Raw genomic sequence first — 20,743 nt, 5'->3', positions numbered from 1 at the left:
GACTCCTGAAACACTATACATACACATAAAATAATTTATTTACATTTGAAATAGTCTGCCACCTGCTTCCCTGAGCAGCAGATCATGGCTGAACAGCCAGATGCCTTCCTGCACAGTGCACAGCAGAGCCAAGAGCTGCTCACATCTCCATAGGGTAGGGCTGAGATTACGTATGTGCTGCTCTTGCCGAGGCACACTGCGCAGCAGAGCCAGGTGCTGCAGCTCCCTGTCTGTTTTGGTAATGTCTGTGCTCGATCAAACCATTCTTGGCAGCCTTTGACAGACATGATAAGCCACTTGCTCAGGAAGCAGATGGTCTGGGCCCCATTCTATTTGCAGAGGGTGTGGGCTTCAAATCCTTTGGTCTGTCTGAAAGAGGTGATTTTTAATCTGGTGCTTAGGGCACCAATCTGGTGCTTAGGCCTGTTAAAGCCATGCCAACATGCAGCAAGGGTTTCAAGGTTCCCTGGGGCAGAGGGGAACTCAGGCACATGCCTGGTGATCTGATTTCTCTCCTGACAGATAAAACCCTGACTTACCCCTGGGCCAATTTTGTGGTGTATGCAGAAGTGACTATGCATACATGAAAGCCCATACGCTGCCCTCTCAGGAGAGACTCCTAACCATGAAGGTTTGAGGTAATGCTGCAGTAATGAATTGGCCTGTGAGGTGCTGGGAATGTACAGGCACTAGGCAATTGACAACTATTGTCATTACTAAAAGAAAGATTCAGGATCTAACTTGCACTTTTCACAGTGATATTTGCTGGGTTTGCTAATCTCATCAGACATTGCTTAGCAAGTACAGGTCAGGCTGTCTTGAGAGCTACAAACCATGGCACAAAGATAAGAAAAACTTGCCATAAATCCAGCCTTCAAAGTTTTCAACACCAGCAAAAGGCTAGTGTGAGATGGCTGGCATATCCTTCCTATATAAGGGCCTTTCTGGCCTGGACTGTTTGAGTCAGAACATCTTACTAACAAATTCTGCAGAGGCAAACAGGAGACTTTGGGCCCAGCAGCAACCATCCCACCTCATCAAGTTAAACCGAGACTTCATGAAGCTACTCTGCTGAGAAGATGCCTTTTGGAAGATGTGGAGAAAAGGTGGCATTGGTACTGACTGTCTTTCATGAAAAACAATACTACGTTAACACTAGCATCACACCCATTTTATTAGCAGAAATGCACCAATAGCAAAGGGAGGGACTTCTCTGAGGGGAGGTTAAAATTACCTTATTCAATTTCATTGTAGTCATTCTCTGAAACAGCAAGTAGGTAGTATATTCTGCAGATGTTTCCTATAATTCTGTTGTGAAGGACACAGCTCCTCACCTGTATGTCTGCTGTACTCTGGGGAGCAGTGGAGACACTTGCAATGCTCTTGAACCACACCACCTAACTCCAGCCACCATCCAGTGGTCCCTGTTGCCCAGCACCATTAGGGTGGGTTTTTACTTGTGATAACCATTTGCCTTTATGTTCAGGAGCTCTAGGCAGTCCTGAGGTTACTTGGAGGGAAGTACCAGAGAGGGACCCTGAGCAAGCTTCTGATTCAAACAGGCAGCAACTTTTCTTTGAGAAAAGCCTTGCTCCAACCACTGTGCTAGCTGTCCAGGCCCTTTTACATATAGACATATAGGTAGCTTGAACCACTGAAAGAAGGAAACCAGCCAGAGTTTCCCCTCTACTTTCAGCAAGCAAGGCAGGAAGTACATGAACCATTTTTTTACAGTATAGGGGACAACTTGAACATAGTGCCCCTTCCTTTGAAAAGCATTTGTCCCTTTACTAGTTGCTGGCTACATGGTATCTCCCACCTCCACCAATTCCCAAATATTTCTTTTATGAGCCTTTAAATTTGGCAGATCTGAGCCTGTAGTTTTGAAATTACTACACTGTATTTGGTGACTTCTGGATGAAAGCTGCTCATCGCTGCTGAGCTGGAATATCCTCACATTTCCTTTTGTGCAGTGCTTGACCCTGAGTGCCAAGATGGCAGCAGTTCATGAGGGAACTCTCAGAAAATCAAGACCAAACCACTGAAAGCCTTGAGAAAAATGTTTCCCTAAAGCAAACTCTTTCCAAATACAGGGAAATGTTTCATATTTTTATATACTTCATGTAAAGTAGAATTTTCCCATCCTTTCTCCTAAAAACAAACATGCAACCCTCCTTTCAAGTCCTAATTCCTCATACTATTCTGTCCTGTGTTATAGTCAAAGCTCCTTCATCCCTCACATAGCTATGCAATAGCCTTGCAGTTGAGTTCAAGCACATACTCATCCTATGTTTGTTCATCTGTGTAGGGATCAGTGTTGACCTGGGTACCACTCTGAGGAGGGATGTTGCACTTCTCAGAGTTGTTCTTGTGGCTAACTTATTCACAGACTTCAAGAGACATGCCAGCAGTGATTTACACTCAGGCAAAAAGCTCGCTCTCCTGCAAAAATGTTAGAAAAAGGAAGAGTCTAAGAGGAGACCTGACATCTATTCCTGCTACATGCATTTTGGTACTTCTAGTCAAATCTTTTTTAGGGCTGCTGTGAGAGCTCCTGTTTTCACTAAGACTAGAACTGAAGAAAGCTGCTAGAGATGACTGGGCTCTAACAGCACTGACTGCCTTGAGGTTAGCATGTGTCATCAGAAGTCCTTACCTCCTCCTGCCTGGCTTCATAACTTTCCTTGTCTGAAGGAAACCAGCTATGTAGAGACACATACACATGAGATATATGCCTGAGTTAGAGGAATCTTAAGCTCATCTCTGGGATCCAGGAGCTCAGATTGGTCCCAAACCTAATCTGAGGTCCCATTGTTTCCACAGAGTGTTTAGAAATCTGCTATACATTCACAATATATTCCCACAGGCTGCAGGTTGCTTTCCCTGGAGCTGCAAGATTGAAGGCTGAATCTGTTGCATGTGATATCAGCCACTCTGCACTGGCTGAGGCCTGACCTTAACATAGAAAATCTTTGTCTTGGAAAGGCAATGGTTCTGCACAGTTGTGCATGCTCTCCTGTGAGACAGACAGAGGTTTAACACAATTCCTTTTGTTGCAAGTCAAACTAGAAACCTGTTTGCCTGACCTTTATAATGCCAGTCCTGGTAAAAGACAGCCAAGTATTTTGCAGTGTGTTGGGATCATCATTAGGCACCTCAATATACCCTTACACTCTTTCACAGAGAGATTATATGTCCTGATTTCAGACCCAGAATTCTCTTTGAATCTTTGAAATGGAAATTTTACTTTTTTTTGCTTGTCTTTCTGTTGTGTTTCACTCCTACGTTCTGGCACGGGAGGACCCAATGGCAGTTTGAGGCTGATTCTTCACCCAGCCATCTGATGACATTTCGGAGGAAAAGGATGAGAACCTTGCACACTGCCATTCCTAAGGATCACAAAATTCTCATCTGGGATGAGAAATGGAGGAGACAGAGAGAAGTAGAAAAATATTTTTCTTTCCTAGCATTTATGGTACACCTGAAAGATCTGCAAGGTATCCTGGTCTTGTCCTCTCCTGGCAAGTAACTGTGATACACAAAGTTTGCAGAGCTAGCCCCACCAGAGGAAGGTCCACAGGTGTCTCAAACAGTAGCTTTTTCTCTGATGGAACACAGCACAGTAATTATCACTCCTGCTCTATCACAAGTGGTAGGAAATGCAGGTAGGATTCTTGGCTTTGCATCCCAGGGTGCGGTCAGCTACGCTGACACAATGATGGACAGGACTAGCTATAAGGTATCACAGAACCACAGCTGCTGCCACTTCTATCTGGCACTTCTGCCAATAATTCAAATTTACCACAACCAGACAAGGAGCAGCTTCATTGCCAGATAAAATGCCAAGTGAAAAAATAAACCACATAAATCACTCCTGAAACAGAGAGTTACAAGTCCTCCAGTGAGAATGATTTGTGAGGGTAAGAAAGGTAAAGAGAGATGAAAAGAAGGATGCTTTGCTGTGGCAGGGAGGAGTCAGTGTGACAAGAAAAGGTTTGTTTACTCAGGGGTGACATCTTGGGATGTGTTGCTTCTTGAGCCAGGGGACCAGCATGCTGCTGAGCTCCATTTGGAACAAGCATTGTGAGATTCCATCTAGGGAATTAAATGAATGGGCCAAGGCCAGATTTTTTTTGTGAGCCCACATGCTCTCTGGGCAGTCCGTGCTCAACTTGCATTGATGGGTGGGTGACAAGGAGAATGAGCAGGCTCAGACCGTGGTAGCAGCCTCTCCTGGGTTTTGCTGCCTAGATTCTCATGCTGGGATTCAGGTGTTTTCCCACCCTCCGTGCCTTTCAGTTTGCTCCTTTGAGGGAGTTTTTTTTAAACCTGCCCTAATAACTTACTTCTCCTTTCCCAGTCCAAACAATGTTCCCTTTTCAGCATGATCCTGATGCTATTGATGTACTCACATGGACACAGATAAACTGAGCAGCTCAGGTTATGTTGTCTGGAAGGTGCAAACTGAGATTCATCTAAATGGCAGATGCAGAGAGATGGCTTTGAGTGGAACTAAAAACTACATATTAGAGAGAATTTTCTATAAGTAACTTGGGTCCAATCCTATTAAAAACTATTCTTGAGCTTTTTTTCAGTTAATTTAAAGAAGAGTTCCTTATGAGCTGCCCATCTAATCTTATCTTCTTTTATGAAATGTGAGAGCCAAAATAACTAGTGCCGTAAGGAGGTTGAAAATGAAAATTCAGTTACCTATTTCCTACTGTCGTGGTTTAAACCAGGTCTGCACAGCTCGTTAACTCACTCCCCCCCTTGCTCCCCCTGCTCCCAGAGAGTTAAGAAGGAGAATCCAAAGAATGTAGCCCCCACAGGTTGAGATAAGAACAGTTTAATAGCTAAGGTATAACACAAACCACTACTGCTACTACTACTACAAATAATAATGATAAAGCCAATAACAAGTGAAGAGAATACAACACCTCACCAGCCACTGACTCATAACTCACCCCACCCTGCCCGACCGAGCACCGACAGATACCTCCTCCATCCCCCCAGGGCTCTCTAGCTATGGTATGGAATACCTCTTTGACTAGCCTGGGTCAGGTGTCCTGTCTCTCCTTCCTCCTAGCTTCCCCTCTTCCCTGGCAAAGCATGAAGCTCAGAAAAGGCCTTGGACAAACCAAACATTCGAGTAGTAACTCAAAACATACTTGCTATCAGCAACCGTTCCCAGCTCGAAAGTCAAAACACAGCACTGCACCAGCTACCAAGAAGGAGAAAAAATGACTGCTACTGCTGAACCCAGGACACCTACCATTAAACAATGACCAAAAAAAGTGGCAGATTTGCCCAGGTGAACCTAAACTTGTCCATTCTGCTTTAAGGCTAAGACCCACACCTAGGAATCCGCTCTAGGTTTCTTTAGATAATCTTCTTTGAACAATAAATTAACCTAGGGGTAGGAAAACATAGTTTGGTGGATTGGCCTCTTTGGACACTTGCCTTTATAACAGGTACTAAAGATACTCCTAACTGAAAGATTTTATTACTTCAGTACATGCAGACACATTCGTATTATCTTTAGCATTATTGAATGTTATTGTGGCCTTAAAAAAAGTAAGGCTGGTCTGACATGCAGGTGTGCTTGGTTGGTAATGAGATTCATTCATGATGTATTCTCCAGAGCATAAGTTCATAGCCTTTCCAGACAGACCAGGACTATACCATAGGTCACACATCACATGTATATTCGGTGGCCTTTTGCCTCCAGCTGGCCTCAATGGTTAATAAATAAAACAGATGGGGCAGGGAGAAAGGATTAGCTCTTGCTTATGGGAATGGTTACCTCAAATCTGAGGGGCAGTATGGGAGGAGCTAGTATTGTCATAATTTCTCTCGTGCTTGTTCTGCAAGACAGACATCTCTAGTTCATCAAACCCCATCACAGCAGGGGAAGGAGATATTCACCCCACTCCTGCCCCTGGGAAGCCCTGAAAGGAGGCACATTCTCTGCTAGAGCTTAATGCTTCATTCCCAAAATGCTTCTTTCTGTGTCAGAAACAGGTACTTGAGAAGTTTGAGACTGGCTCTTTTCAGCCACACTGATTGCTGAAAAACAGGCACTTCTGTCAGATTAAGACTGTATTTCTCCCAGTGTGAGCTGAGTTACCCCAGTGCATATGGTATAAGCTTTCCCGTGTAGGTAAGGCTTATGACTGTCTGACTCCTCAAATCCTGCATCTGCCTTACTGAAAAATGAGAAAGGTAGGTGTTATGTCTGGGAAGGCTTTGTGCAGACAGTATGTCCTTTGCTTTCATAGGGCTGAGCAAGGCAGGGAAGAGAGGGGAAGTGTTCAAGGCCAGGCTGGATGGGGCTTTGGTCTAGTGGAATGTGTCTCTGCCCCTGGAAAAGGGCTGGAACTAGATGAGCTTTAAGGTCCATTCCAAACCAAACCATTCTATGATTCTGTGACTCTAGTTTGACTCTAGGATGATTGTAGTTTCCTCCCTGGAGTTGCATCCCTCATCCTTTCCCTAGCCGAGGAGGTCCTCCAGGTAGAGAGCTTTGTCTTTGCCATGCGGTGGGGAAAACCTGCTCCCCAGCCACACATGTGGCTGCTGCTCTTTGAAGTGGGACTTCTGGAGATCTCTGACACAGTATGTGTGGGTCTTTTGTGGATGTGTAACAGAAACTTAGTCTGATTCACTCAGCTGCCAGTGTGGCAAGGTGCTCAGCTGTGTCACAGGAAGGAGGCAATGGATTGCGGGGTGAAATACCAGTGCCACAGGCCAAAATAGCCTTTACCAGCAGGAGTGCAAATATATAATTTTTCTGCTGTTCTCAGCCCTCTGGACAGGAGGATGTATCAGGATGCAGTTTCCTCAGGCTCTGTCTGAGGTAGTTAAAGGGAAGTCGTCCCCTTGAACTGCAGGCTGCTGCTGCCAAACTTACATCCCCTCCTGCTATGGCAGTGTAAGTGCTTGTCAGGCTGTGCTGTGGACTCAATTGCTGAAATGATCTGAGTTAAAAATAACCTTGTAAAGACTTAAGGGACGTATTTTTAGCCCAGGTCATTTCAGTGATCCAGTGTACAGCATAAGCCTCACAAATTCACACTGGTGCAAGGGAGGGGGGAAGGGGGAAACAAAAGGTCAAGTGAGAAGGAGTAGTTGGAAACATAAGCTGTCTTTCTGGCAAAACCAGGACTTTATGAAGCTGCACCCCAAAACCACTGACCCTATCTTGTTTTCATTTAGCATACTGACAACTGATTTCTCATAGCATGGTGTTGAGAGCTCGGTGCTGAGGGTCACTATTTCTGGATTCTGTTTCTGTAATCATTACACTAGCCCTGAACTTCTGATGCCTTATTGTGTCTGACTCTGACACACTGTATTTGTCATTATTTTTGCCATAGTTGCTTTTGCTGGGGTAGATTGTATGCGCAGCAATGAAAAACCCCTGTGGGATTCACAGCAGAGCTTTGCAGAGCTTGTGTGAGCACAGGGTATGGGAGAGCGGGTGGCATGATGAACTAGTGTGAGAATGGCTTCAGGGAATCATTACTATGAAGCTCTTTAGAAGCAAGTGTGAGATGGGAAGCCAAGGGAGTGGCCTCAGTGCACACCTAGATGCAGTTTCATGAGAACTGGTCTGTGAAGTGCACAGGACCAGTACTAAAATTGTGTAACCATCACTGATTTCATAGCTGCTGAATACTCCAGCCTTGCAAGGTGCCGTGGAAGACTTGCATCTCAGATTAAAGGTGCTCCATTTGGCCAAAATATTAGAATATTTTCTGCAAAAGCAGACAAGTCAGAGGACTTATAGGGGAGGGAAGGAGAGTAGGGCAGTACAAATCACTGTTGTTATTCAGCTGGCATTTAAGTACTGCTTTAAGCCAAAACACTCCACTGTTTGGCAGCTAATAAACCTTTGCTCTTTTCATCAGTCAAACCAGGTGCACAAATCCTTCACTGTCTGCTTCTGAATCCCACTGGTACCCTTTCAGACTAGTATTTCCAGTAGCGTATTATGGACAGTGACAAAACTGGGGTTAGGTCATGACCAAAACTGCTGTCTGAAGGCTGTTGGGGCCAGTTTTGCACTGTATCAGCAAGTCATTTCAATTCACCACCAAAGCCACCTCTGGCTTTCCAGTTTTCTACAGGAGTGGAAATTCTGTGCAATTCTGATTTAATAAAAAACTCACTGTAGTGACACTCCCCACCTGTAGCTCAAATCATGATCTTTAAGAAAAGCTGTTTGTGAATACCCAAGGGGTATGCTCAGAGAAACTCTTCAGTCTCTTTACCTTTTTTCTGCGGGCCTCTAATATACGCCTCTAGTATATGCCTCTAATATATGCTTTCTCTCACATGGGACAATGGGCTCTAGCAGGAGAATTGGCAAATGTCACTGAGCCAGGTAAGGACATTGTTGTACTGAGGGATCCCTCCCACATCAGGCAGCCTTTCTACCCTTGCATTTTCTGGTACATTAAATCACCAAGTTGGGACTGTGCTCCCAGAGTTGACTGTGCCACAGCATCCAGGCATCTCCACTCACTACCTTGAGTACTGAGCATCTCCACTCCCAGCTGCCTTGAAAAGATACAGCAGAGATGATGTGGGACTGTTCTATGGGGACCTAGTGTTGTTTCCACCAGGGAGCCTGTGAGAGAAGCAGGGATCTGTGCTAAAAATAGTGTCCTCCTTTAGGCTTCTGAATCTGCAGAAGCAGAAATTGGTGTCAGTTTTGCTTTCACAACAGAGGCAAGGATTCCGAAGCGTAAGGAAGGAGAGGCTTCGGTCAAAACCTTGAATTGCCATGATTGTACCTAACACACAAATAAAGGCAGGACTCTCCAGTGCTGTCAAAGGGGCCAGGTTCAGTTTTTAGAGCAGCTGAAGAAACATGGGGTTGAAAATCATTTTCCAATTTACTCAATTTTATAAACTTATTTGGAAGAGGAAAGTGAAACCCTGTACAGAGAACTTGCTAGTTGCACTTCCTCTTTTTCAGATAGTGCCATGCTTACACTTCATTTAGTGTTTTAAGTCTCTGACTGACATTTTTCAGAATACGCAGTGCTTAGACACTTATTTTTATGGAACAGTAAAAGACCTCAGAGTAGCAGTCACCAAATTACTGATAGAATAAATCTTTAACCTCAGCTCACTGGGTTTAGCCCATGCACATTTCTCTCAGGAAAAGGGAAAGAATCATCAGTTAGCTGCAAAGACCACAGAATTCACATCTGAGAAATTTCACCTTCTTTTGACAAAAAAAAGAGTAGAGCTCCTTATCATCATCCCTCAGAGAAGTGGTGGGTTATGTCACCAAGATGGAAAAAATGACCAGGAATGGGAGAGGTTACATTACTATTGTGGGGCAGGAGAAACCCAGCACTAAGCTCTGGGATGAAAGGAACAGACGCATGTCTTAGGCATGGATGAGGCTGAGGGCTGCTGGTACATGCTCTGGGGTAAGAGTGAGAAAGTGAGTCTTCCCACCTCCCTCCCAGTGCGAGGCAGACTGCCATCCAGCTCCTGGAAGCCAGGGGCATGATTTTCTCCTTGAAGTGCAAGGAAGGAAACTTTTTGCATCCAAGTGTCCCAGTATGGCACTCTCTGTTGACTAGAAGGCATAGAACCTGGCACACCAGCTGGGACAAAACCCCCAAACAACTGAAGCCTTAGAAAAAGCTGGATTCTTGACAGAAGTGTAATTGCCAGAAAGGATCCAAGAAAGGACTTTCCTGTTGCAAAACACGTGGTGTAATCGGAGAGCCTGCAGCTGGCAGTTTGAGGAGGACACAGCCTGTAGGCTACTTGTGCTAATCTTAGAATGGCATGTTCACTGCTTCCTGCACCCAGCCAGCAAGCTTCACACCGGTGAGAGCCACGTACAGCCAGTGCCTGCTACAAGGAAAACAAGAAATGCATAGAATCATTCCAGCCTCACAGCTTCGATCAGATCCAAAGAAAGGGAGCTGTGTTCTCAGGCTGTAACTCATAGCGGAAACACAACCGCCCCAAAACAAGAGGTCAGATAGGCCAAGAGGAAGTGCTGTGTCTTTTCTGGGTAAAGGCAAAGGGCTATGAAAGGGCTGGAGAAAAAGAGACTATGAGGGAGGTAGCCCGTCCACCAGACACTGAGCACCTGCAGCTCCTCAGCCTCAACCGAGTCCTCTGTTCAGGTTGTACTATGCCCAGGTATCCTAGAAGCTGGTATGCTGAGCCAGGCCTCCCAGTCCATCCTCCCTTCCCCAGAGCCATTCTTTGTTTCCTCCGCTTTCCAGCCTGCCCTCCCTTCACAAAAAAATAGCTTACAGCTGGGAACTGCTCTCCTTCCCCGTTTATCTAGCCATCACTTTTCATGTGCAGCAGTTTGCCCTGCTGCCTGCTTGCCTCACTGCTTCTTTCACTCCCCTTATCTGTAGTTACTTGCCTGTAGTTACTGTAATGAAGGCTGAAAAGATGGGGGGGAAGGTGCTATAAGCTCCCCCAGAGGAAACAGTTCATGTGGCTTTTGTGACTGGATGCAAGAAAGCTGGTCTGAGGTGTACGGAAAGTTTACTGGGGGAGACGTAGTCAGGATCTGTCCCACATGACATCCTTGTCTCTAAGTTGGAGTGTCATCAATTTGATAGGTGGACCACTCGGTGGATAAAGAACTGGCTGGATGGTCGCATTCAAAGAGTTGTGGTCAACGGTTCAATGTCTGGCTGGAGACCAGTAACAAGTGGTGTCCCTCAGGGATCAGTGTTGGGACCAGTCTTGTTTAATATCTTTGTCGCTGACGTGGACAATGGAATTGAGTGTGCCCTCAGCAAGTCTGCCGATGACACCAAGCTGTGTGGTTCTGTTGATATGCTAGAGGGAAGGAATGCCATTCAGAGGGACCTTGACACACTTGTGAGGTGGGCTGATGCCAACCTCATGAAGTTTAACCATGCCAAGTGCAAGGTCCTACACCTGGGTCGGAGCAATCCCAGGCACAGCTACAGGTTGGGCAAAAAGAAAATTCATAGTAGTCCTGCAGAGAAGGACTTGGGGGTGTTAGTCAATGAGAAAATGAACATGAGCCAGCAGTGTGCACTCACAGCCCAGAAAGCCAACTGTATCCTGGGCTGCATCAAGAGGAGCGTGACCAGCAGGTCGAAGGAGGTGATCCTGCCCCTCTACTCTGCTCTCGTGAGACCTCACTTGGAGTACTGTGTGCAGTTCTGGTGTCCTCAACATAGAAAGGACATGGTACTGTTAGAACAAGTCCAGAGGAGGGCCACGAGGATGATCAGGGGACTGGAGCACCTCCCATATGAAGACAGGCTGAGAAAGTTGGGTCTCTTCAGCCTGGAGAAGAGAAGGCTGTGTGGAGACCTCATAGCAGCCTTCCAGTATCTGAAGGGGGCCTACAGGGATGCTGGGGAGGGACTATTCATTAGGGACTGTAGTGATAGGACAAGGGGTAATGGGTTGAAACTTAAACAGCAGAGGTTTAGACTGGATATAAGGAAGAAATTCTTTACTGTTAGGGTGGTGAGGTACTGGAATGGGTTGCCCAGGGAGGTAGTGAATGCTCCATCCCTGGCGGTGTTCAAGACCAGGTTGGATGAAGCCTTGGGTGATATGGTTTAGTGTGAGGTGTCCCTGCCCATGGCAGGGGGGTTGAAACCAGATGATCTTGAGGTCTTTTCCAATCCTAACTATTCTATGATTCTATGATCCTGGAAATGGGGAATGGCAGACACCTACTGGAGCTTGCACGCCTAGGAGAAAGAAGACAGCATTTATAAGGACCATTAATTCACCTCTCTGAGAGAGGGAAAGGCCCTTTTCCACAGTGCAAACAAGCCTTAGCCATGCTGCTCTCTACCAGGTTTTTCAGACTAGAGAATGCTCCAAGATCCTTACTGTAACCTCCTTGATTTGTTTTTAATCTAGAAACTAGGAGTCTAAAGAAATTTTTTCTTTAGAATTATTTCAAGTTTCCACAACTGTTTCTTCAGCCGCCGTAGTGTGGTGATCCAAAGGTCCATACATGGGCCAGATTGGTATTTCACCTCCAGTTATGCTAAAGGAGTGGTTGTGCTAATGAGACAGCAGGTCCCTCCCAGGCAGAGAAGTATGAAGGGGGAAGGAAGGGCTCCGCTGCAGTTTTTGGAGAAACAAATGTATTCCTTTAGCAGTGGACTTTGGGGGAACTTTCTGACTGAGAAGCAGAAGAGTGTTGAGGTGGAGGGGTGGGAAGTGTGGTGCTGGTAATGCATTCATGGTGGTGGTAAAGGAAGTGCAGGTATGAGCTTCCTTGCTGATGGTTTGTTGTTTTGTGGTCTCCGCCTCTAAGAAAACAATTGTTCCTTAGTTTGGTTTTCCCTGGTGTCAGATACTAGAGATGAAGAACAAAAGTTTCCTTTCATCAACTTTGATTTCAAGCCTTTCTTCTCATACTGCTTGATACACACATAGCAAAGAAAACAAGTTAAATGTGGGATCAGAGCTGTGGGAAGAGTTACACCATCCAGTCTCCATTCTTCTCAGCCTGTTGTTGACCCAGGGGAGGGGAAGCTTCTCTCAGCCCTGGTATTTCCTCCCCCCATGCACACCCGCCTGAGTGTTTCATTGCCAAAAAAGCAGAACAGCACAGGGACATCCACAAGCAGATGCTAGCATGCTGCGAGGACATGTAATGGCTTCTCACAGGAGAACCACTGGTAAACGAAGGGTGACAGTGATGAGGGCAATCAATATTGAAAGAGATGGGAGAGCTGAGAAGGTGTATGGGAATGTCTTTTACTGACCTGCTCCATCTGCTCACTGCAGGGAAAAGATGGGGAACAGAAACTTGGCTTGAAAATAGTTTGCTTCCAGTGAAAATTACTGAGCCTAGGCTCTTCATCTAGGGCTGAAAGATTCTGTGGGGATTGCTGGTTTTCTGGGATATTTGAAAATGCTCCTATATCCTGTCTTCCCAAACCTCTTGCGCTCAGACTGGGTGTTTGATGCCATATATAAGAAACGCTGCTTTAATTCCCTGCTGACTCTTGAACTTTATAACACATATGCAGGCTTCTCTCTAGCCTGTTTGCTTTTCCCAGCCTTTGCTCATAATTTATTGTTCCAAATCTGTCAGAACAGGCCAGCAGAGACCAACTCAGAGGTGGACAAGTCATCATCACCCTCAGTGGCTCAGCTAGCAGGAAAATTCAAAGAGCAAGCAGCCAGTATTACTGGAAAAGAGGTAAGGTGCTCTGCAGCCACCAGTGGGTAATTGAGGGGGAACTGAGGCATTTTCCTCTGCCTGTAGAAGTTACAGCGTCAGTGATTGGAGCATGAATCCACCTTGATTTTGAATCTTTGCAAAGAATTTGTCTCCTGGTGCAATGCAAGCTATGACAGTGTCTTCCATGCATTGCTGATTTGTGGATATTTTGGTAGAGCCAAACCTCAAGACAACTAGACACTGTCTGTACCTACCAATAGCAGACATCAATGCCTGTACTATCTGGGCTGGCTTTCCTGGAAAAGTGTGACAGTGAATAATGAAATAGCTAATACTGAGCCATTGAAAAAGAAAGCAAACAACAGATTCCGCAGTGTAGAAGACAGTGGCAGGTCATCAGCACCTTGTTTACAAAAGGAGAAGGTTTCCACCAAGTAATTCCTTCTGTAGGGGTGTGAGAAAGAAAGCTATCTCTTTACTTGCTCTCATTACCCCTTCCCAATGACATTTCAGACTCTGCCTATCTCTATCATACTAAAACTTCATTTTATTGGAAGCCCGCTGTGCCAAGCATTACCTCACAAGCTGTCTTTCACCAGATAAGCAAAACACTAGAATACCTCTCTTAGGAAGAAAGGAAAATCACAGTATTTGTGGATGGAGGCTGACATTTTAGGAGATCCTCCTGTATCATTATGCACTGGTTTAGAAGCATGTATTATTAATGTATTATTAATTACTGGTGGCCCTCCTCAGTCAGTGAGCGCCCCTTTAAAACTGAACTGCTTCTTTCTGCTGCTCAGCTGATTTCAGCATGTCCCAGGCTGTGCCTAAGGGGATCCTCTCTGTCTTTGGCTGGATGCAATAATGACCTCTACCTTGCAGTGCTGGCATGCCACTATCAGAGGGTAGCACTCCCATAGCCAGGCCCAGGATGGGAATAGCCAGTCTCTTCCCAAGCACTTTTTTTCCCCTCTAGTCACCAGCGCACCACTCCATCCCATTACAGTAATTTTATCTCTTTAAGGTATGGGATTTAACTGCACTAACTGCCTCACCCTTCAAAAGGCAGCAAGTTCCCAGACCTCTCTTGTGTTATATCTGCAGATTTCTGCTACTCCCAAGCCAAAGCAATGTGGAGGGGCCTCACAGTGGGGGGAAACCAATTTTCTCCAGAGGTAGAGGAGTACAAAGTTTCCTGTCTTTACTCTCCAAGCCATCTGTCACTTCCCCATTGGCTTTCTCAAGCTGTCTTCAGATTAATGGCTAAGTAGATGGTCTTTAACCCTTTCTTGCCTCATGCCAGCAAAGGGGAACCTATCAACCAGGAAACCTCTGATACATTCACTGTGGCACAGCACAGCATTTGATGGCTGCAAAATGGTGAGATTTCAGTAAGACATGACATTATTGCTTTCTAATGTGACAAAGCGATAAGGGCAGAGCTGCCCCTGGCCCCTCAGAGATGCAGTATTGCCATGCTGGGTGCAGCATCATCAGCAGTTAAGTGACATCAAGTCCACAGCTCCCCCAAGACAGCCAACTCTACAGAGGGCAAAGCGCCATAATTCAACTTTTCACATGCCCACCTGTTAAAAGGTAACAGAATTATTAGATTGTGGATATTATCCAAGTTCCACAATATTATCTGAGTATTTTGTCTGTTAACACATTAGAGGTGTGTTAAACAGTTTGGCAGGAGATGACAAACCTGGCATAAAAATAGATAGAGCTTGGCTTCAAGACCAGAGCAATAGTTATGAAGGAACAACTCCATAGGTGCTGTGCATCTCTGTGAGCACTCTTGTACCTCTGAGAGCCTGAGGTCATGCAGAATGAACTGGTGTCCCTGCCGTTAAGTTTTCTTGTTCTTTCTCCCTGGAGAATCTGTTCCTTAGCCAGCCCAAAGGTTACAGCTGAACACTTGTCTCTGTGAGCTGCTGTTCTTCATTAGAAAGAAACTAATATGGCATGTTGGGCATGTTGAAAAAGTCAGAATTCCCCTTTTTGGCCCTAAAATAGGTCAGATGCAAAAAACAAAAATCATGATCCAGGTAGGCACTTTCTTTAAACAGAAATCCTGGTAATAAGACAGGAAAGAGAACAGTAACAAGCTGTTGCAGTGTGAGGGGGTCTCCAGCAGGATGCTTTGAAGATTAAGCTTCTGGGCAGGCTTCTCCACCCTCTACAGCTTAGAATAGTGTCCTTTCCACAAAGCTTGAAGCGCCGTGGTTCATGCTGTGGAAGGAGATAGACTACTTTTCCAATACTAGGATTGGGTTTGAGATACTACAAGCATGTGTAGCATGCTGGCCACAGCCCACATGCTAATGTCTTGTGCTGTCTTTGGATGATACATTTAGGCAAACTAAGCCCTTCCATCCAAGCAGGTCACTTACAGAGCGTGCCCTTTGGTGCCTGAATTTAATTTCCTTTTTAAAAAGCCACTGATTTCCCTGCTGCTGAGTTGGTTGTTTTCTTCTCTTAGGTACCACCACATAAGCCAACTCGGAGGAAACCACCATGCTCCCTTCCATTGTATTCCCACAAAACTGAGACAAGCAACAATGATGAGCAAGTGAGTACCAGTTTAATAGAGGAACAAGGTCTCTCCTCTCTGCCATGTCTTCTCTCTTGAGACATGAGGATGAAGGTTGCAGAAAGGTCAGGATGTGCAGCAAAAGACATCAGTCGTGCAGCATCCCTGCTCACACACACGTACTCAGCGTCAGCTCCATTCTGTATTCCAGGCTTATAGCATGGATACACATCCCATTTCTACTGCTTTTGTTTTTACTCTTAGAGCACTGATGGATCCACCCAGTTACCACCTTTGAAGCATTTTAAAGCAGGAACTGCCAACATTTATTAGATTTAAACAATGCTTAGCACAGGGGACACTCATGCTGTTTGTTGCCTTCAGATGAACTGTAGTGGTTTGAGTATAATGGTGGAATAGTTCTGCTCTTGAGATTTTTCCTTTGTCAGAAAAAGGGAATAATTAATACAGAGTGAAGGGGATTTAGTCAGCAGTACCCACAGAACATTGTCCTGAGGTGTCCTCCATAGAGCACCCCCATAAGCTGTCTGCTACTCACTAAAATTCACGCTTAGGCCCTCTCCAGTCACTTCTTTCCTTCTGTATTTCAGGGTATGAGGTCTACCCACCAAATTTCACATTTTCACCTGCCGTTAACAAGGGGATGGTTCCTTATCCTTCTGTTCTGACAGCTACAAGCTCTTGCTGCATCCATGCCAAAGGAGCACAAGCTTTAAAATCTTATGTTTCTTTCCTTTTGCTTTGAACCTGGAAAAATCTATATGCTCCTTCTCAAAGCAATGCTCTCCCTTTCTTAAACTGTTTTCAGCCTTTCACAGCTCTGTCTTTCTAGCCACTTAGGCTTTTCTTGCCCATACTAATGGGATACCGTGTAACTCTGTTAGTCGAGTAGTGGCAGAAAGTCTTTCCTGTCATAAAAAAGTTCACAGTGTTTGCCAACGTTAAGGTTTGTATCCTTTAAGAAGTAGAATTTTAGTCTGTCTGGTCCTGAAATAATACCAGGGGTAAATGTGTCACAGGTTGTCTATTTTAGTGAAGACCATGTAGCAGCAGATCCATTACACATCACCTAACTCAGGTACTTCAGCCAGAAAGTAGACAATCATCTTTTCTCCCATAGAAAGGATACATGTATGCAGAACCCTAGGATGGCCAGAGAACAAAAGGAGGGCATGGTAAGGAAAGAAGAAAGCAAACTTTTGCATGAAGACATCATAAAAGATTCCATTTGCTCCCCAGCTAGTACTTTCTGCATCTCTCTTCCAAGTTTTCCACCTTCACTGTATTTCCTCTTTTTCACTTACTTCACTGTGACTTTTTCATGTTTCATTTTGTTTTGCAGAGGCAGTCTCCAAATGCTTGCCCCATTCCCAAGGTCAAGGTGAAAAGCTCCCCCATGATTGAAAAGCTGCAGGTAGGTCCTGGAGGAGCCCACATGGCTGCTGCAGCAAATAAAAATTGATTGGCATTTGTCATAGTTGCTTTCTCTGCAGAGCAGCCACGGGGGAAGGGGATCAAGGAGTCAAGGAAGACATCTAGGTAAGGAGGACAAGAGGCCTCACTGAGGAGGGCCCAGTTCCACAGCACACAAACAAGAAAGGCAGAGCAGGTCTAGTAATGCTAACCAGTATCAGAAACTGTCTGGTGATCCTCAAACACATCCACAGGCAGGTCAGTGTGTGGGTCAGGATCATTTGGACCTGTGGGGTATGTGGCTGGGTATGGCCATTGCAGTAGCACAGCTCAGGTAGGGAGCAGGGACAGGCACCTCAGTTTAAATGCAGCTTGTGAGAGAAAAGTGAAGGAAACCCTGGCTGAGACTTCTCCCAGCTCTTTGCAGCAGTCTAAACCATAGAATCATAGAATGGTTTAGGTTGGAAAGCACCTTAAGATCATCCAGTTCCAACCCCCTGCCGTGGGCAGGGATGCCTCACCCTAGACCATGTCGCCCAAGGCTCTGTCCAGCCTGGCCTTGAAGACTGCCAAAGCAGTGTTCTTTGGAAAGCCTGTTCCAGTGCCTCACCACCCTCACAGTAAAGATATTCTTCCTTGTATCTAATCTGAACTTCCTGTGTTTAAGTATAAACCCAAATCTCTTGTCCTGCCACTACAATCCCTGATGAAGAGTCCCTCTATGGCATCCTTGTGGACCCCTTTGAGATATTGGAAGGCTCCTATGAGGTCTCCACACGTCTTCTCTTTTCCAGGCTGAACAGCCCCAACTTCCTCAGCCTGTCTTCATAAGGGATTTGCCCTTATATATTAAATTGAATCACCTGTACCCATTCAGGGAGCTGGCGCAGCTAAAATCCTAGCAGTGGAGAGTGTGCTCCAGGCTCCAGCGCTCCCCTGTGCATGCCCAGAAGTTCTGTGCTTCCCTCACCTCGATTCCACATTATGTACAAACACACCATGTACCTCTTGCCTTTATTGTATCTCTCCACAGGGCCTGATTGATGGCACTGAGGGCAGCTCAGCACTCGGTAGCCTGTAGACTTAGTGTCCTGCCGCTGCCAGCTGCCTCTCCTGGTAGCACATGCGACGCCAGAGCTCTGTGCCTACTGGCTGCTCTGACACAACATAAGCATATTGATAGCACTGTCCCTTTAATGCACCCAAGGACATTTGCCTAGAAGAGGTTTTTTTTTGTGACAGACCAGCAGGAAGTGTTTTGCCACAATTAGTCACAAGTTTGCTTCTTTTTCCATGGTCTTCTTGATCCTCATGACTTCACAGATCATTCAGAAGACCCGCAGACCAGGCCTTAAAATGAGAGGTCTGCTTGAGCACACACAGGTGTGGTCTAAATCTTGAAGTGATACTGGCTGCTTGTTCAGAGTTTCTCCCACCTCAGCCACTGTAGACTGTCAGGCTTGGCTGTGTCACTGGAAAATCCCAAAAGGCTTCAAGATGACAAATACAGACGTCTTGAGATCCAGCTGCTGGGGAAAGGCAAAAGTCCAGTCATAATTTCTCGGCCCGAATTTGTTTGTTGACAGTGTCACCAGGAAAGACCCATAACTAGAAGGTATGTGGGTTGTGACAACTGAGATATGCAGCAGCTCCCGTGGCGGGAGCAAGGGTTCCTCCATGTGGTTACCGCATGTAGTACACGCTGTTGTCATGCACGCCATGACGGGGATGTTTTTTCTGCAGGCCACTCTGGCTTTTGCTCCAGCTGCTCTGATGCCGGGAGCATCTCCCAAAAGTCCTGGTCTGAAAGCCCTGGTTTCTCCGTTCAGCACCCCTCCCTCGACGCCCAGCAGCCCCGGGGTTCAGTCCCCGCCCAGTGAAGCAAGTGAGGTGCCAGTTAGCTTTGATCAACCCCCAGAAGGCACTCAACTGCAGTTCTATAACAAGGTACAGTATGTACTAGGATTTCTCCATCACAGAAGGGTAAGACTTGCTTATTGCTTGGGGATGAAGAGGAGGCTGTAGCCCTCAGTCCCAGGTTCAAAACAGCTTGTCAGTGTAGCTGTGTGGGGCCTTGTTTCTGCTCACCTGCATACAGAGGTTTGTGTTCCAGCAGCTTTTCACAGCCCAGTTGGTAAAGTGATGAAAGTGGCAGGACCCAGTCACTTCAGCTCAGCAGTAACAGTGTGGCTGGTACCTGGGCAGAGAGTGCTGTGAGAAGGTGGTGCCATGTACAGCACATGCCAAGGGTGGCTGAGGCGCAGTTTAGGGAACCATGTGCTTACCAGGTGTCCCCACGGAGTGCTCAGCACTTAAATGGGGACCTGTAACCTGCATTTACCATCATCAGCTAGACTGCAGACTCCTTCCTCAACCACCAAACTGCCAAGAGTAGACAAGACTGAGATACCCAAAGTCATCTTTGTAATGAATGCAGTATCCTTGGGGTTAGGGTTTAACTTGGACAAGGAACCACAATTTTAACTGGGACAATGATCTCTGCCACCATGTTTACAGAAGGAAAGGATGCATATATTAGGGAGCTGCTTGTCCTATAAAGTAGTCTCTCCCTACCTCTCCGTAGCAGAGCATGGAAAATGAGGCCACCAGGACAGGAATCAAGTTTTTTCTGCTATTTTCCTCTGTTGTGCTTTCATGCTTTCCAGTAGTACTCTTGCAACTGCTTCAATGTCTGCTTTTTCTGCCTCCAAGGTGCGGACACGGGGATTGATAAAGCGCAGGCCCCCCTCCAGGAAGTTCCGACGATCTCTGTCTGAGTACAGAGATGGGGAAGATTTAGAGGTCAACATCTCTTCTGAAAATGGTGCCAAGGAAGATGGGGATGAGGTATTTCAGCCCAAGGGCAAGACAGAGGAGGCAGAAACAGGGAGCAAAGAGCAAAAGAAACACACAGGGTCTGATGGAAAGCCCCTGTCAAGGAGAGGATCCAGCAGATCAAAAGGTGAAGAAAAAGGAGAAAAACAGGCAGACGAAATGACTCCTTGCAAGAGTAATGCAGGGGATACAAAGGAGGAGGAAGAGTGTCATTGTGCCCCAGAGGAGAACTCTCCCCAACCTCCCTCTGGCAACAAAGAGGAGAAGGTGTGTGAGGGTCCCCAGGAAGAAGAGCAGCAAGCCTATGAACAGGAAAAGGGGTACAAGAAGGAAGAAGCTGAAGCAAAGGAGACCAGTGAGAGCACAGACACATGGAGAGCATCAGAAGAAACACCACTGGCACCTGAACAGCTGCCAGATGTGGTGGGTTTAGAGACTGCCAGTGAGCCTTCAATGTCAGCTATGCAGGATCAGGGCACAGTGTAACTGTGACACACAGGTAAGATAGGTCAGCATGATGATGGCTCCTAAAATACCAGAATGTTTTGCTTATTATTGAAAATGGCAATTTTCAATCATTTTTTTGCTGCTCCCCACACCTCAAAAGTATCAAATCTCAGGCCTCCAGAGGCTGCAAGGTGGGAAATTTAAAAAACCCAGACAGCCCTCCTGGGTGGTGTTACAGAGAGTATGGAGAAGAAGCAAAGCTGATTCTGGATTGAGTAAAACAGTGCCTCTGCTCACCAGGC

The 20,743-nt window shown here is 46.0% G+C and overlaps 1 protein-coding gene across 1 annotated transcript in view; it reads left to right on the top strand.

Annotated features, from left to right (window-relative positions):
- Window positions 1-20,743, top strand: part of RCSD1 (RCSD domain containing 1) — a 39,326-nt gene that overhangs the window by 15,956 nt on the left and 2,627 nt on the right. Inside the window, exons 2-6 of the mRNA XM_031045035.1 lie at window positions 13,097-13,204; window positions 15,675-15,764; window positions 17,089-17,160; window positions 18,903-19,106; window positions 19,872-20,493. Of these exons, the coding sequence (XP_030900895.1) occupies window positions 13,097-13,204; window positions 15,675-15,764; window positions 17,089-17,160; window positions 18,903-19,106; window positions 19,872-20,480 (1,083 nt within the window). The 3' untranslated portion in view covers window positions 20,481-20,493. The remainder of the gene's footprint in view (window positions 1-13,096; window positions 13,205-15,674; window positions 15,765-17,088; window positions 17,161-18,902; window positions 19,107-19,871; window positions 20,494-20,743) is intronic.

Source organism: Melopsittacus undulatus, chromosome 2 (genome assembly GCF_012275295.1).
Source record: "Melopsittacus undulatus isolate bMelUnd1 chromosome 2, bMelUnd1.mat.Z, whole genome shotgun sequence".
NCBI lineage: Eukaryota > Metazoa > Chordata > Aves > Psittaciformes > Psittaculidae > Melopsittacus > Melopsittacus undulatus.
This window is presented reverse-complemented; position numbering and strand designations above follow the sequence as displayed.